Source organism: Cygnus atratus, chromosome 13, assembly GCF_013377495.2.
Source record: "Cygnus atratus isolate AKBS03 ecotype Queensland, Australia chromosome 13, CAtr_DNAZoo_HiC_assembly, whole genome shotgun sequence".
Classification (NCBI taxonomy): domain Eukaryota; kingdom Metazoa; phylum Chordata; class Aves; order Anseriformes; family Anatidae; genus Cygnus; species Cygnus atratus.
In genome coordinates, this window is record NC_066374.1 from 1,154,554 (window position 1) to 1,172,958 (window position 18,405).

An 18,405-nucleotide genomic window follows, 5' to 3' on the forward strand; every position below is an offset into this window, starting at 1 on the left:
ACATGCATAATTCCTACAGGAATTCAGTGGATTCACTGATTTAGATGGATTTCATGTAAAAAATGTGAAGTAAATTCAATGCTAGGATGCTCCCATGCAGAGTAGGTCAATGCCATGGCAGCACTTGGACTGAAGATGCCACAGCACCAGCAGGTTCTTTGCAGGGTGGGAGCAGGGCTGAAGAGCAGTGGGAATCGAGCAGCCTATTTTATGGGCATAAACACAAATAGGCATGTACAAGTACCTTTGCCTATCAGAAGATGGGAAACAGCTCATTTTCCACAAAATAAAAATTTTGGGGAAAAAAAGAAAACCCAGGTCCTTGTCCATGGCAAGTGATTTGGGAGGCAAAACTTTTCTCAGGGAAGTGCATACCACTGGACTATTTAATCTAATCAAATCTGATATACTTTTAAACTCAAACTTTTCAAAGGATGGGTTATAAGCTTATCCTACAACTAATATGAATAACCGAAGTAAGTTTATTTTAAACTTATTTATGGGCACTTGGACAGATAAGGACTGGTTCCTCTTGAAAACCTCTACTGATAATTAAAAACATTCATTTCCTGTCAGACTATCAGTTTATACCGAAGAACAGGCATTTGATATGTATCTGTTCATCAGATATTTACAACCTAGACATGGATGTTTGTTTCAAGGTCAAATAATCTTTTTTTTTTATTTTTTTCCCAGAAGTAAGTTTTTTCACAGATATGCTGCTCATTATTAACTTTTACATATTACTGTTCATTATCAGCTCTTCTCTTGTTCTATGTGTACACTTGCCTGTCTTCTCAGTTTTCTAGAATCACATGATAAATGATCCCTACACTGACTTGAAATGGAGAATTAATGGTTTGAACAATTCCCCCAGATGCAATGTCCAGTTTGGGCCAGCCTTTATTCAGGCTCTAGACATACTAGAAAATACCCTAGACACGTTAGATTTTGCAGGCAAATAACCCCCCATCAGGGAAAGCGTGATCAGAGGTTTAGTTAACAGGTCAGCAAAATCAAACTAGTATGCCACTGACATCCAGAAACTGAACAGACTACCTAAGAGGTGCTCATGAGGTGCTCATCACACAGCCCACACCGACATACAGCAGAGACGCATGCAATCTTTTGCTATATGCTGACTACTTCAGTCTGTGTTCCTGGTTGATTCCTTTGTCAGCAGGGAAATAAAATACGACTCCAGCCCTAGACACTCCCCAAAGTCTGGGGTAAGGAGCATTGCTCAAGGATCAGAAAATGATCAGTTTTTGTTTTTGTTTTTAAATTTTTGTAGCCCCCCCCCCGATAAAAACAAGAACCAGTGTGCAAAGAAAAGTATAAGAAAATATACAGGCCATGAAAACACAATAGCTAGCAGTATTTTCAAATCCACCAGCAGTAGATTGTTGCAGTATGAAACCTCTTTTTGCTCAATATGTCTTCTCATGGACATTTCTCAGATTAAACGTAAGGATTCCTGCCTGCCCTGTGGCCCTCACTGCTTCCCTCCATAAGACCCAGCTTGTTCTGCTTATTGGCCGGAGAAGGGATAAACACCTTCTTCTTCACCAAATTTAACAGGAACCTAACTGAAACATTCAATTGCATTTATATATATATTTTTTTTTAAGATGGTGTGCTACTTAATGATGAAATACTGTTTATACTCCCTTGTATAAATACCGCTACAGTAGAAAAAAAATCTGCTGTTACAGTAGAAATAAACAAGGGGGCAGATCTTTGGATTCTGATCTGGACTGGAGTTTGGCCAGATTTTATGCTCCTCATAGAGCATCTGTGAAGATGCTCCATAAATTGCTTGAATATTATTTTCTCACATGACGTTGAATAATGGTATTTCTCCCACTTGTAAAAGATTTACTTTTCTACACAAAGCAAATACGAACTTTTAAACAAAATATTCTAATTGCAATTCTACCTCATTTTAAAATATTTTTCCTGCAAATCCTGCACCAATGTTGGTATTTGAATCACTGTCCTGCTCCGCAAGGTGTTTTTACCATCAAGTAAAAATAGCATTCAATTGTTCTCAAGAACAGATGGCATGTCCATTACTAGTAAAGACATCTTGCTAAACATATGGCAGAACAGGTTAACTAAAGGGCAAAGTGGTTAAAGTCTTGCAGCAAACCAAGACTGTCATAAATACAACACTTCACCTGAAATGAAATTCCAAACAAACCCTATGTGTGAGCACTTCTCCGTAACAACACCTAGAGTTGCAAACATTTGTCCACCTTCATTTATTAACGAGGCAACAGGGAATTGATATCCCACCAGGGCAGCGTCCCCTGTATTTGCCTTCTGAGTTCCAAACAGAATGGTGCAGTTGAACAAGTGTATAAAACAACAGCAAATACCCATCAAACAACAACAACCAAACCCACAAAAGCAGCCTTTTAGATTTTCTAACTGATTAAAATACTGAAATATGGACCAAAAGCATGGATAATTTTTGTAGGATTTATGGTTCCTGTGTAAATAGAGAGGGCAGACATATTCTCTTTTGCTTTGAGCGAAATAATACCAGAAATTACTCAGGCATTTAAACTATCACATAAAGATTTTAAAACACATGACAACTTCACACTTAATTAATTTGCTAACACCCATCTTTAATATATGAATGTTGCTATTTGCCTAATATTGGCATAAACATGAAGTTACTCCACTGAGGTTAATTAAACTAAACTGAAATAAAACATATTTAAGAGAATATTTAAGAGACACTGTAATCAACATCGGTATCTTTCCAAATGCAGCTTTCCAATGCAGTAATCAGAATAACAGTTTTACTGTAATTGTTCTTACCAATCGCTGTGGTTAGTACAAACACTTGCTCCATTTTCTTTCCATCGTTGTAAAATGCCATATGCCAAGCTCCTTGATCCATGTACTCGATGAAGCCTGTCTCTTGCAGTGAAGTTAAGATCAGATTCCTGGGAGCTTGCTGTGGCTCCTCTGAGTTTTTTGGTTCCTGTTTAATTAACTGCTTTCCATCCATCAATTTTACAAAATCAAACTGAAATAATAATGAGCAACAATTAACCACCTAGTAAATTTTTATGGAATCTACACTGCACGTCTCATTCAAACAGCAAAAAGCAGCTGAAATCTTGAGAGGAATTGCCTGTCTGACTAAGAATGCATCAACATGGATAGCAGTTGCATATAACCTGGTCCATGTAGCTTCAGTTCCTTATTCCATATAGAAAGAATTATGGTAGGTCAGAAATCTGGCATCAAAACTTGCTTTTTGCTATGGCAGGTTAAATTCAGGCTTGCTTCACTACATGCAGCAGGTGTACTTCGACATTATATCTCTTTAATGGGAATAATTCCAAAATTCCCAAGCTGTAGTGCCTTGCTTTATGCAGTGATTCATCTCAAATGCCAAAAACAGATTAAATAAGCTATTGTTTCATACCAGCATTTTCAGTGTTTGTTCCTTAGTATCACTGTCACATATCAAAACCTACTTACACTTTTTATTTATATTTAATTTTATTAATGCGATTAAGTGACTACTTTGTGACATGGAAACAAGTAAGACTTAATCAAGTCGATGCCAACAACTTTAAGAACAGTTAACTTGAAAGCATCAGAGAAGACGTAAACCTTTCTAAAATTTCTGTTTAAGAAATGTATATATTTCTCTCTTTTTTTTTTTCCCAGGCATTCTCCAGACTGATTTTCAGTAAAGTTCAAGTTCAGCTTGACTGAATACCCAATCAAAGCCAACGACAGCTAGAATCGCCTATTTCTAAGATCAAACCTCTAGTAAATCATTGTTGAGATTAGACTAGATGACCTCCACAGGTCCCTTCTAAACAATCTTTCCATGATTCTGTATACAAGTTTATCACATATGTTGTAATCCTGCTATAAGACAGCATTTCAATCCATTGAAATGATAGCTTCATATGCCAACCACAGCAAGCAAAAAAAAAAAAAAAAGAAAGGTTGAATGTGACCAGCAATACTGCATATTCTTAACGCCTAGCTAGGTTTTCTCCTGCAATATCCCCAGCAGTAAATGCTCTGAAATAATCTTTGTATCAGAAACTAACAGGTTTTTTTTCTATTATCTCTTTATACTGACTGTAGTCTGTAATCTGTTTGTTTTGATGAAGTCCTAGAAAGACTAAAGCATTTTCAAATTATCTAGTATTTCACCCCACTGCCCCCCAAAGGACAGCGTGCAGTTGTCCTGCCTCCCACAGCCACGTGGCAGTGGGCAGAATGGCTGATCTTGCTGGTACGACACTGCCCCTCCACTGGGGAGGGCATGGTTTGGGGGTGTAGCTAGACCTCAGTATAAGAACGGGATAAACAGACTGCCTTCTGTGGTTACAGCCAGTTCCTTCCTTCCTCCCTGCTTTAAAAGTGTGTTGTGAACATTAGCATCCACTGCTGTTTGAAACTGTAAAGCATGATGCAATTAGCATTATTACTAATTACCTGAGTGTGAGTAGGTGGAATGTTTCTTCTGCCATAAATTCCCAGCAGAGAATCCTTCGCCAGTGAAATGTTGAATTTCAGGTACATGGGGTGATGTATGGTGATCTGAAAGCGCCAGAATAAACCGGGCGGGATCGTTTGCATAACTTGTGCTCCGATCTCAACTTCTCCTGTGTCTATGGCCCGTCCCTTCTGAAACACTGATTTTCCAGAAACAAAGGAAACAATAAGATGCATAATCCCAGTTGGCGAAGATACCGGGTCATGTATAATAAATAACCTCTAAACTGAGGACATTTCACTGAAATCATTGTATTTTTTTATTCAACTAATTGAAAAATATAAATAAACTATGTGCAATATTTACCAAAATAGGCGTCACAGAGCTTTTTTTCCCCCTGGAAATCTTGGAATGCTTTACTGACTGCAAAAAGGTATTGGTGCTGCTGTGGAAACCACAGACTTTACATCTACACCTATCAGCTGTTAAAACAAACCCCATTCGACTGCGAGTGCAGAGAATGCACAGCGGGACAGCTTCCTCTGGCACGGGTCCCCGGCCACCGCCGAGCAGGCATTGCATAAGCTACACAAATGGACACCGGTGAAGACAAAAAATCCATCCAACCAACGGGTCAAAGCCCGTGTCCATGCCTGAATTTCTATTAATCACCATTCCCAACAATCATATTGTGGCAATGAAAATCTAGTCCTAGAGAAATAAAGAACATCTGTTTTTGCTTGGACTTTCTCCATAAAAGCCTAACAGGGGCATAAGGATAGGGAGAGGCAACCTAAAGAGAAAACGGGCATCGTTTTGTAGTGCCTAACAATACATCTGCTGACATCTACAGCATATAACTTCAACCACGGCTATGAGAAAGCTGAAATAGAAAGGGAAATGGAATGTGTAAAGAAGCCATTGCCAAACTAAATCAGAGCTGGCTTGCTTTGCTGGCATGTATCACCATCTTTATCTATTTTAATGCCTGCCTGTGATCAGCATCCTGACATGCTGCAAGCCACAGACCCAATCCTGCTAACGTCTGTCGTAATTCCACCCTAAGTTCTGCAAAACCCTCAAGCCCATTTGCAAACTTTCTCTCAACTAGAAAAAAGAATGAGAGCATGCTACAAAGGAGGAGGAACCAAGAGAAGAAGACTGAATTCAGCAGCCATAGCCATTTATGTGTCATTTCATTCCAATATTGTGGTGAAGGATAAAGAGGAGCAATCAAAGTGACTGGAGCCTCACCTTTCACAATAATGCATAAAAATATCCAATGCAACATAATGCCCAGGAAATTTTATAAATTGCCTTTGGAAATGAAAACACCAGTAGCAAAGCTAGGGCCAGATTTTTCCTAAACATATTAATAACAGAGATCCTCAGTGGGATCCTTCATTGGCTTTAACTAGTGTAGGGAGTACTTAGCATTCTTAATGAATAGAGATTTCGTTTACGAGGCAGGAGCAATTCTCAGGGTACTGGATCTTCCAGCTTTACAGCTGCTTTGTGTCACCAGAAACAAAGCTACAGCAAGAACCAGGAGCTGACTTTTAACACCTTACCACATAAAAGCATACGTTTTTAGATCACACAACTTGTTTTCTTAAACTCTAAAAAAACACCTTGAACCTTAGCACATAAACTATCTCCAAATCCCTGCTTTAGCAATGTTCAAGGTGAGACTACTTTTGTCCGATTTTCTTTGTGAATCAAGTCTTCCATGTGGAGTTTTGAGTAGAAATTTAAACTTCTAATGTAGTTGGGCAAAGAAAGTGGATCCCTCCCACCCCATGCCACGCATCAGATCCCGTTGGCTGATGTAAATTTAAAAACCTTTTCCCCTATTTCCAGTACTCCAGAGATATTAAATCTTAATGATTCTTTGCAAGCAATTACCCCGGGTTAAGTAAAACACTAAGGAACTTTTTGGTGATATTGACACATGGTAATTAATGTGATTCAATTACATGATGGTAGAGCACTAAGTAAAAAGTCAAGGATACGGTATCATTTTGGAAGTTAATGGCATTATTGGTCTGCGTTCAAGGTCCTTTAAAATGCACTAACTGCTTTTGAGTTTGTTGAAGTGAGAAGGCCTTGTTCTTATTTGAAAAGAAAAAGCATCAGGACTTTAGTCGGGGCATACGCATCCTTTGAGGAAGTATTTTCACTAATTGATGTTATCAGATTATGCTGAATAGCACGTTACTGTTGCTAGGCTCAATACAACGTATCTCTGAGAAGTTTTTCCACATAGGGATGAAAATTTTGTCTTAGTAATAATTTTATGTAATCTTAAAAAAACATACATATACTTAAGATTTCCTATTATCTCATTATATCTGAAAGAAGTGCATGCTGCTGTTCACAATGTTGACATGAAAAAACACGTATTATCTACCACCTACTGAAAGTAATACTCGCAGCACCCCTACCTTTCAAATACTATTTTTTTCAGGTAACCATACAGCATGAAAAGCTGACTGTAAGCACTGTGTCTGAAGTGCATGCTTTCATATTCAGTGAGCCATTGTGACTCCTTTATAGAAAAAAATAATTTAGCTCTGTTTCTTTGCTTAATTGAATGAAGCAGGTATTTGGCCATACAGGTAAGTCATCTGAGGATATGCTATTCACAGACTATCTCATATACTTTCTTACTCTTTCTTGGAAAAGTCTTAGATAAGCTTTTAAAATTACAGTGTTGCAATACAATTTCTGTACTTGCTCTAAAAACCTTTTTCCTATAACAACATTTTTCCTATGACAAAGTCTCATTTAATTACCTACATTCAATTCCTACTACAGCTCCCAGTCTTACCAACTGGTATTAATTTCTCCCCATTCTTTCTAAGCACATTTTCTCTGTGGTTCTAAAACAGAAGATAGATTCCTAATCACAGGTTTCTTTTGGCTTCAAGAAAGTAAAACTCTGAACAGCATGGTGCCAATTATCCTCACAAGGAAGTACCCATATGCTGATTATTACTGATCCTGAAACAATCAATCTCCTTGTACTCCCCTGGTAAATACCAGCATCAATAGGACGTCTGAGTTTTTAATCACATTGCTACATATTAAAATGTTAACTCATAGCCATGGGTCACTGTGTCATAAAATGACTTAAAGAAATCTGACTTGCTCGTTTATAAACTTGATTTCCATTAAAAGATTAGTTAAAATACATGCTTTCAAAGTCTGGGAAAGCATCTTGTGCTGCTGCATAGAGTTGGGAAAATGGGAGGTCACAATATCTGACAGTACTTATTTATCCCTGTGAAATCACATTAGAAGCTTCAAGTTTACAGGCGAAGTATCAACTTTCCATGGTACGCTGCTGAAGTGCCATTTCCAAGTCCTCCTTCCCAGCACATTAACATGGAATATTTGGTACAAACGGGGGGAAAAATGACTTATGTATATTAAAAGGGATGGGAAGGAAGCAAGGAAACAAGGGAGGGAGGGAGAGAGACATCAGAAGTTAGTCAGATCCAGACAATGCACATACCAATGCCTGATCCTAAGTCCACATTGCTTTTCTTGTGTTTTCTCAAGTGTATAATTCTTATTAGCATACCCTGGATTAGCATACCCCAGAAGGTGGAAAATGACAAGTCAGACAACAGGCTAGCTATATTCAAGACTGATCTCTGAAACTGCTGGATAAGCCCTCAGTGAAGGAGCTCTGGTGTCACAGCTCTCCTTGCTTTAGCGCTTTGGGGGAATCCTGTGGCTATGCATGACATTAGGATTGCTTGGGGTGAGGGAACTGTTTTTTTCTGTTGGTGGTGGTGGTGGTGGAGGTTTTTACCTGCTACATTGAGTTCTCTATTGACTCACATATGCTCTTCTCTGTTCTCGAAAATCTAAGTTTTAGGATCATGTTTTGATGTTTTTCCTGTACTTCCTCCTTTGGAAGCCAAATGCTTTGGATGAGCTTTTATTAAATCTGTAATATATTGACAAAATGATTTAATGCAGTTTAGAAGAACTACTTGATAGTTTAGACATTTTCCACGGTGTACCAGGACAGAAATACAAAAGTGTGTAAAACATTTACTGTAATTCACTATCAATCCATTCTAAGAGAAGAAATAATGGATAACAATATCATTGCCTCCTCACATATATTTCTGTTGCTCATTTATCTAATACAATCTCTATCCAGCTGTGCCACATTGATTTGTAAGACTATTGACTGAGATGCAATTTTCCTTCTGGAGGGACTGGTACAACCACGTCCCACCTTGTCTCATATTTAGAGTCATAGATCTTACCTGGCAGACACAGAATCATCACTGCTCTGCTACAAAAGTTGAAAACTCTGGAAATCTCCCATCATTGCAGAACTCAGTAAAATTTTACCTTCCTCCTAATAGCTGAAAGAGTAGAGTTCACGTTCTATTCCCATTCACTTTTCTCTGATCTAATCCATTTGATTTATCCACTTTTTCTGTGTACCATAAAAAGAAATGGGATGGCTATCTGCTTTTTAGGGTCAAAAATCATCGTTGTGGTGTTATGTGGTGGTCAACGGGAAATAGGTGTTAGGTCTTCTAGCTAGTATTGGGGTAGGTGAGCTAACAGCATTGAACAATGGGACTTGAGAGAAAGGAATTGTGAGTCCTCTCAGCAGCCCTGCTCTGTTTCATGCTGCTGGCTGTACCACTCCTTTCCTTTGCCAGCTCTGGCATGTCTCTGCCCCTTCAGAACAGCTGGTTCATCAACTAAGACAGCAGAAAACTATTCACCATTTCACCAAAGCCATTTCCTGCCACCAGTAAGCTGAGGTGCTTTGCTCACTCCTGAGACAATTCCTGAAGCAGGCACGGGGCCACAGGGAGAGGTGCTGTGGGCTGTCCCCCACTGCCGGACTGGCTCAGACGTTTTCTGAAACCCCAGGTGGTTCCTGCAAGCTGATTCAGTACGACTGGTTATGGCAGGATGTGACAGGATGCTGTATTTTATCTTACGTCTTCAAGAACTGGATGTCTTTAAAAGCATTAGGATTTCTGCCCTTCTGCATATTCTGACCTGTCAGCACAAAGATTTTCACTTTGCTAAGAGTGACTCTGGTCTGCAAGACACAGGCACAGCAACGAGCCCTTAGCACAACCAGGGGACATGGCAAATATGCTCTCATCTCTCCTGTCTTAAGACAAGAGGCAAGCTCTCTGATCTCTCTTCTCTCACAAAGGAAAGGCAGTTATTTTGCTATTGAACATTACCTCTTCAATGGCTTGGGCCGGTTGCTCATTTCAGTGAGACTTCTGCTAAACGACACGATCTGGATATGGGATTTTAATACCTATTTTCATTTTTTTTTCTAGAGAAAATAGATCTTGAATTCAAAATACTGCCAAACTTTAGCAAATACAGAATCTGATCTGTAGAAATGTTTAAATATTCCTGCTTTGTCTGTCTGCATCTTCACACATACCTTTTTTTTCTGTTTTATCAGAAACTTTTCCTCCAATCGGCGAGTAAGTAGTATCCACGGATTCTGTTCCTCTGTTTCCTTTGCTAACTCCATTTTCGTACAGCTGCCCTTCAACAGGCTGTAGTTGCCAGGTTAGACCAAACAAGTGTACTGCTGCAAAAAATGAAGACCAATTAATTGATGTCTAAGCTACAGCACCTTCAGTTACACTAAGAAAAAATGCTACGACCCAGTTTCTGCAAAGTCAAGTATTATTTAGTTCTGTTAGCAATAAATCAGAATTTCAAGCATTCTAATGAGCAATTTACTATTTTACCTTAAAACTCAATGTTTAATTAGTTTCCACACTTGCTTTTGGAGCTCAGCCAGGTCATGGTGATGAATTTCTACAGCAATTAATGGAAATACTTGCAATTAAAAGGGTAACAGTTGACTGCCTTAAATATTGTGTGACAGACTCTTACGCTGCATCAACCTCCCTCAATTTTCAGCTGTCACGGAGCTCAGAGTTTGTTGGATTAAAGCACAGCCACCATGTAAAACTTCCACCTTTCTAACCCAGTTCTAAGTGAAATTGTGCCCACTGCATTCCCAAACGTTATCACTTAGACAAGTTTGAACATTAGTAAAAACACTGACTTCATAGATTTGCCCTAGAATTTCGTTGCAGACTAAAAAACCAAAAACAAAACACCTGGCTTCAGATCTAAAATATATGCAATTAGTTTGTAACACGTTATTGGAAATATAGTTTTTATTTATGTATGCATTGGCAAATCTAATAAATTAATTCTTTTACAAATTTATCTCCATACATGGGGGCTGCCGACTCCATTTTGGCTATACAGCCATTCACTTCTTCTGCTTGCCTTTCTGTTCTTTCTAATTTGAGGCATCGAAACCTTGTAGGAGAAAGACAGCAACAGAGGATCTTATTTTAAGCATACTGTGATAGTACTGCAGTCATTCTAGACAATTAGACATTCTAGAGGAAGGCTTATTCTTCCAAGGAAGACATTGCCTTAGCACTGAAGTAACTCAGCGGGGAGGACTGATGACCCATTAAAATATGGATTGAGGATACTCCCCACAGAGGAGCTGAAATCATCACAAAAAGAGCAAAAATTGAGTAACAGACTCTTTAGCCACACACAACATTTTGCACTGAGTAGGATCTGCCCACAGTGGGAGCCTCAAAGGCAATAAATCTGCTCTTCCTGAATTGGGTATGAACCTCAGAGACTTTCAAGAGAAGTAAGTGGGATCTAGAATGAGGTCTTGCATTGAGAAAGTACATTCTTTTCCTTTGTACTATTTTAAGAAAAAAAATCTTGACATAAATAGGAAACCTACAGTTTATTATCTATTTTATATGTTTGCTCCCAAGTCTTGCTTGCACACTTAAAAGATAAAACTATAATGCAAAAAATCATGCCTTCAATGGGTTCCTGCAAGGCCTTGCCAAACTACTACAGGAATGCAAAGCTGCCAATCTACAATCATTATATTCAGATCTGTGCACTCCTGGATCACCCAGCATAGATACATGATCCAAACCAAGCAAATTACAGCATTTCTATTGCATTAGTGAGGCGACACTGTCAGAATTTGTGCCACATTTATATTTGTATTTAGCACTGCCCCAGCACCAGGTCTGGAAGACGCACCCTGGGGCTGTAAATTCCCAGTCCCCAGAAAAGATGCTAGAGGCTTACTCCAGTGTTAGTGGAGACTTCTCAAGCTGGACACTTGCTGGATTGCTTCATATTCCATGGACTTGAAACGATCAAGGGACTGTGCTTATACTTTGAAAAGGGGCTTGCAGCCAAATCACACAGACCTAAGCTCTGATAGTCAAGCTTATTAATGCAAGACAGATTACTTCTCCTTACAGAAGGTACAACAAAAATCTGTATGCCTTGACATCTCTAGAGGAGGCAGCTCTTACTCCTGGCTTGAGCTTCTGGGCATTATTATGATATAAAGAGTTAATAACAGAAAGGAACAAAGTGCAATGGGACTGATAATTAATGAATGTACATTTCTTTATACTAATGAAAATAATTATATGAGCACTTGAAACAGATCAACACCAGGTGCAAAACATAACATAAATAAACTTTTAGTGGTTATACAATCATGAGCATGGTCTAGCTGCTTTCATATGTTATTTCCATTATCACTATTATTCATTTCCTAAGACAGTATTTGCATGTGCTGCAGAGGGTACGTCACCAAAGGAAGGGCTGAATATGTAATGCACATTTTTCCTTACTATATGTATTTTCCAGATTACATACACTATGCATTTTGTCATCCATTCGCACCAATTCGAAGAGTTCCTTGCTTTGCCTTCCCTTCAGGCAGGGGAAGCGCTGTTGTTTTTATAGCTCATGCCAAAGCTTGGCAAGCTAGCAAAGCTGTTTGTATGCATGTTTGACAGTCTGTTTTCTCCCTGAGAAACACCAACTACATTGCGGAGATGGTGGTCTCTGCCAGCCTCAGACTCTTGACTTCCAGTCTGCGGGAGATTACACGTGATATTGGTAGTCATGCTTCACATTAAATTACGTTCAAGACTGAGTATTTGAACAACACAGCACATGGCTGTGAAAGTAAGATCTACCTGAATTAAACTAAATTACTACTACCACTGCAGAAACCTGGTCATCTTGCAAAGTTAAAATAAATCTGACTTTCATTACATTAGCTATCAAGTTGGTATGTATGCAAACTGTAGCTCTTGACAAATTACCTTTGGATCCAAGTATAACTCCAGCAGTAAAAAGACCAGGTACCACAGTAAAGCCATTAATTCTTAGAGTTACCTTCGTCAGAAGTTAACTACAGGGAGTGATACATTTTTATTTAGCAGACACAGAGGCTTAGCTTGCCTCTTCTTTTTCTGTGATACTTTTCTTTTATATAAGGTAAATATTATTTATACAAAGCCTCTGCTTCCTACAACATACATACATCATACTTTAAATATATAGATATTTCACCAAATAAGATTAAAGAAAATTTTCAAATCTCTCTCTCTCTCCCAAATCTCTTAAGAAGTAAGTAGGCATGTACTGAATTCCATTAAAACCTCAAAAGATTTCTTTTGAGTCATTCTTTCTGATTTTTCTAGTACATTTCTGGCTTTTGCTGTTTTCCCTTCACACAAAGGGGCACAGATAGAGCTGTGGAATTGAACAGTAGGCCACCGCATTATTTACCACAGCATAAATCCATCTGTAAGATGCTCAGCTCTAGTTCCCACGTGTAGCACACAGGTACAAGACCCTACTCCATAGACCAATTAGAAGATGACACCAGACCTCTGTCTGAGATTTGGTTTCTGATCAAGGTATCAGTCCCTTCTTCAAAGTTTAGTCTTCTGGACTGATGTTTATATAAAAAGAACATAACCACAGTATTTTTAAGGGTTGGTTGCTGACTAAGAGCATCAAAATCCATCTTTACAACTAAAGATGCGTTACTGGATGCAGCTCAATCTCCCATAAAAACCAAAAACAACCCTCAAGGTATGATGAAGACACTGATACTACAGAAAAAGCAACAATTACTTTGACTGTGGCCACCTGGCATTCCAGAAAAATTCTACCATCAGATACCCTGTATTGTGCATCACCTAAAATACCTCAACTACTGGTGGGGTGCCTAAGACCACTGGTGAACTGCTACAGTTTCAAGCAAAACCAAAGACTACCAGGTAAGTGGAGATTTAACCAGCTTGTTACCAGCATCAGTATGCTTCACAACTGCAAAATTCCTACTTAAAGCTAGGAAGGGCTTCAGTGAGTCACCAGGAGAATCAAACCATAATGTCCCCTCATCCGGACCTAACACAAGCCTCTCGTCTGGAAACTGAGTGCCAACACTGTCGCTGCTGGTAGCAACCACACTTCTTTACCTGGCATTCCTGAACATCCCACTTGACTTCTGTTTCCTTGATTCTTCCATCTTACTGCAAATCTCATCTGAAAAGATATTCTTTCCTGGTTGCTTGAACCTCCAGCATATTCACCCCTCTGCCATGACTTGATCCCTTTGGTATTTATGAGTTGCATTCTGCCACAAGCAGAGTTGTACACTGCTCTCACTGAGGTGATTTGGAGGCAGGCAAATATATCTGAAGGCAAAATCTGACCCTCTTTACATAATGTTTGGAGATAGAGCTTATACAATGGATGCCACCATACCTGTGTTTTATTGGATAGTCCTGTTTAATTCAAGGTTTCAGATGAAATTGTAATGTAAGAGTGGACATATACTTTTTTGTTTACAGCATGCATTATGGATGTTAGTCTAGATGATAAATTTGGAGGAGTCTGTATTCAGTGGAGCTAAAGAGAATGGAGGATACCACATGAACAGGATGAAACTAAGCTTCTCCCTCAGTCAGCCAGCTGCAAGGGGGAGATGCTCAGGGCAGCTTGAAATGGCCGATCTCAAATACAGAAGACTCTACCTGCAGTGCAGAGCTTTTATTGGCTAACTTATTATGCTTCTTAGGTAAAAAGTAATTATTAGGTATAAAACAGATCTCTTGCAGAAGAAGATAAATTAAAGACCTGTATCTTCCATCCTACCTATAATTTTCCTTCATAGAACAAAGACAAGAAAGGCTAATATGGCTTTATGCTGTCTAAGGGATTTTCTCTGTCCAGGGGCAGTTTCTGGTTACTTCAGGTTGCTACTGTAATTGGAACCAGTTGGGCTCTGTTTGGAACCAAAGCTTGGGGCTTTACGTCTGAAGTAAATGAGCAGGTTGCTTATTTTGTTCATCATCTAAATAAAACCAACTGACACTTCCAGATAAAGCAACTCGGTCCCTGCAACTCCGCCGCATACTAAAGTAAATGTTCACAAATTTATAAGCATTTCTTTTTCTTCAGAACTCACTTTGTAAACTGGATTAACCCACCATCTGCTATGAAGCCAATGATCTAATTTAATTTATTCTTATCTACCTTCTGTGTAAGCACAGCTTGTCAACTCCTGTGCTACAAGTTTGGCAGAATATGAATAAGAGGCTTGGCTCCAGTGCAAAACAGACTCTCAGTAGTGAGAAGATGTTAGAAAAGTCCTGTGCAGTAAGTACTTATCAACCCCCAAGACGAACTTCAGAGGACAAAAATCCTACAAATGTGAAGTCTCTCCAAATTGCTGACCTCTACTAAAGACTTCTGTTTAGCTTTCTGTGCTGTTTCCAGTTATTTTGGAAAATCTCAGTAGATCATCCCCCTGAAGCCTACCCCGCAGAAGAGCTGTAGTACAAACTATCTCAGCAGCTGACTACTCTTTCTGCACCTGCTCTGTCGAAGTGCCAGAGAAATATTTATTTTCTCTAGCTGCTAGCAGGTTCAGTTTATAAAACTGGATTTCGCTGTGGCATGAAGCCCACGGTGCACAAAGTTCTTCAATTGCAGCTGGGTACTGTAAAGGTGAATTGGTATAAAAATACCTGAATACAACTAGAGTCAGAATCGAGGTTCTGATCTTGACCTACAAAAAGGGAGTTCTTTTGCAAGTTCATTTTGTAAATAAAATCTAACGTCATTCTGCTCTAAGCAAATCTGAAATTTTGAGACTGTTAACATTTAATTCAGCATAAGAATCCTTGTTTTATTTTTATTTTTTTTATTTGTGTTGAGGCACTACATTATTCTGGACCATCTACATATCCTTTCACAAGGTAAGGATTTTTCCACATAGTTGTTGTATCTGTCTCAGCTCAAGCATTCTCCTCTATCTCAAGCAGTCTTCTCTTTATACACAACATATTTTTATACCTGAGAGCAAAAATAACCACCCCCCCTCTCCTGCAGTCCTCCTACTCAGACATATAATGACCAGCCTGGTTTCACTTTTCATTACTAAGCCATCCGCTAGCCTTAGGAACAAACAAAACCTAATCTCAGACAATAGTACAATGCTGTCAGACTTCCTCCTCAGCGTACTTAAAGACCTGCGACAATATCAAGCTCATCAAAAGGACCCAGGCTCCCAGAGAACAGAGGCCATGGTTTCCAGCTGTGTAACTCTGATGGACCTGTCTCACCGAGAGCAATCTCAGTGACGAGCTCAGCAGCATTACAAAGAGTTGCACATCTGCGTCATGGCTTTTACTTAGACCTGAACCATTTAGCAATGTGTACCATACCATGATACTCTTCAGTGTGAAATCACCATATTAATACCCCTTCAGCCTTTCCCACATAATTTCTAGTTCTCAGAGTTAAGGATTTATATTTTTCCTACTGTTTTATATTGTATAAAGCTATATAACCGATATTATAAATCTATGCTGTGAGATACATCCATCCCCTAAATTTGGCCTAGCCTTTCCCAGTGCTGAAGCCATCACTCTTCTGCCTTGGACAGTGCAAGAAATGGTAGGTCAGAATGGCAAACAGCAGTGAGGTTTTAATTTCTTCACCCTCAGTATGAATATAATTTAAAACCCAACACCCATCTCCAGTGCATACTCAAAAATAGAGATAATATCACAAAGGATAGGGACAACTTCATTTTCATACTTGAGAATTCATTTGTGTATAAAATAGTCATTTTGTAGTCAGGCATGGTTACACCTAAGAACATGGCATCCGATTTTCAGAGGCACAGAACATTTGCATCTCCCGCTGAAATCAATAAGAACCATAGGAGTTCAGCACCTTTAATCAATAGGACCAGTGATTTGCAAGTCCAAATCAGCAGCTGATAAAAAGGTAAGCTATCATGGAGAAAAATCCTACTTACTAATGAGCTAAAAATGACTTAGATGAGCAGTCACATCATCAAACACTGTGTCGTTTTTTTTAAAGAAAATGGCATGGTATGAAAACTGCAAAAAAATATTGTATTTCTTATTTTATCTCTTGTATTTGCCTTGTATACTCTGAAATTTTGGTTGAATTTCTTCTTTAATTATTGATACCTTCCTAGGCTTTTATTACAATGAGATTAAAAAAAAGAGAATATTTAGTACACCACTCCACAACGGTAACCTATTTTATACTGTTTATACTAACACAGACCAATAGATGAACAGAGAGACAGAAGTATTGACTGCATTGAATCAAACAGATATGGTCTCATATTTTGTGGGATAATTAGGAATCTACGTTACAGACTTGACTATAGCCTACAGTTTGCTAGTCCTCATTTTACTTACCAGATTTGAACGCTATTTCAAAAGTACTTCCCAGTACTGTTAAAGAAATTTCACTTTTTGTTTCCACACTGCCCTTTTGCAAGGTGTCATCTCCATAAATATATCTGAGCCTAGACTAGGGACACGTATCCATCTCAGTCCTTTGAAACGCCTCATGCCAGAGAAACACACATCAACAAACAGCCAGAATTTATCTGCTTCTGTTTTACAATCAAAAATAGAAAACCTTTAAGGCAGCTTATGTAATTTGAATATGAAATACTTATGTATTTCAATAATTTTCCCTATAGTAGTCAGATTTTTTTCCCAATATGAGCATTGATTTGCAGATTTGAATAAATCTTTAAAACACACACAGCTCGTATGCCCTCCAGACACAGCGAGTGCTAGCAGGCAGACTGCCCATTTCACATTTCCATTGCACGAGTAGATAACTTGTTTTCCCTAGTCAGTCTTTCACTCCAGTGGCAATTTCACTCTGCCTTAATCCAGTGCTCTGCTGGCTTCGGAAAGCCCTGGATGGGCTCCTGGGAGCCACAGGTGAAGCTGCCACAGTGCCTGGACACACCGAGGATGTGCCCCAGCATCCCCCTCCTGCTGGGTGACACAGCCCTCACCTGCCTTACTGACCTCTTTGTGGAAAAAGTTGAGCAATGGGCCCCAGGTTGGCATGAATGCATTAAAGTTGTCAACATATATTAAAGTATAGAAGAAATATAAAAGCATATATGCTTTTATTCAATAGAAGATAATTCAAGACATTTATGGTGAGGAGACCAAGCACACGCACTATGAAATGAGCATTTCTTATAGTAACTACTATGACTCTAAAACCTATTCACAGAAATTACTCTTACTGAAGTGAAAATGTGTTTTACTTGATAAACTAAATATTATGACTACAGATTTTCAATAAATCAGCTGTTATACAACCATTTATGAAGTTCTGTAATTTCCTTACTGTCCATGTAGTAGTCAGATTTATTTCAGCATGTAGCAAATAATAAACATGCTGATTATAGAACAAAAATGGAAACAGATTTTTTTTAAACTGACTAGTACTTCAAAGGAGAGAAAATACAGAAGTATGTGTTCTCAAGTAAAAGCTTCTCTACTGAGTCTTGCTGATAACAGGGAAAGGCTAAAAAATAAAATAACAAAAATATTTTGATACTTCACCTTTTGACTGAAAAGAAATCACAGCTTGGAGCACTTTGGTGCAGGTTTCAGTTCATCACAAATACAAGACTACTTGCAAATTTTTGATCTGGAATACAGACTGGA

At 38.7% G+C, this 18,405-nt stretch overlaps 1 protein-coding gene across 1 annotated transcript in view; it reads right to left on the reverse strand.

Annotated features, from left to right (window-relative positions):
• TENM1 (teneurin transmembrane protein 1) overlaps window positions 1-18,405 on the reverse strand; it is a 325,742-nt gene that overhangs the window by 120,075 nt on the left and 187,262 nt on the right. Inside the window, exons 9-11 of the mRNA XM_035541547.1 lie at window positions 9,933-10,085; window positions 4,483-4,682; window positions 2,833-3,043 (exon numbers count right to left, since the gene is read on the reverse strand). Of these exons, the coding sequence (XP_035397440.1) occupies window positions 2,833-3,043; window positions 4,483-4,682; window positions 9,933-10,085 (564 nt within the window). The remainder of the gene's footprint in view (window positions 1-2,832; window positions 3,044-4,482; window positions 4,683-9,932; window positions 10,086-18,405) is intronic.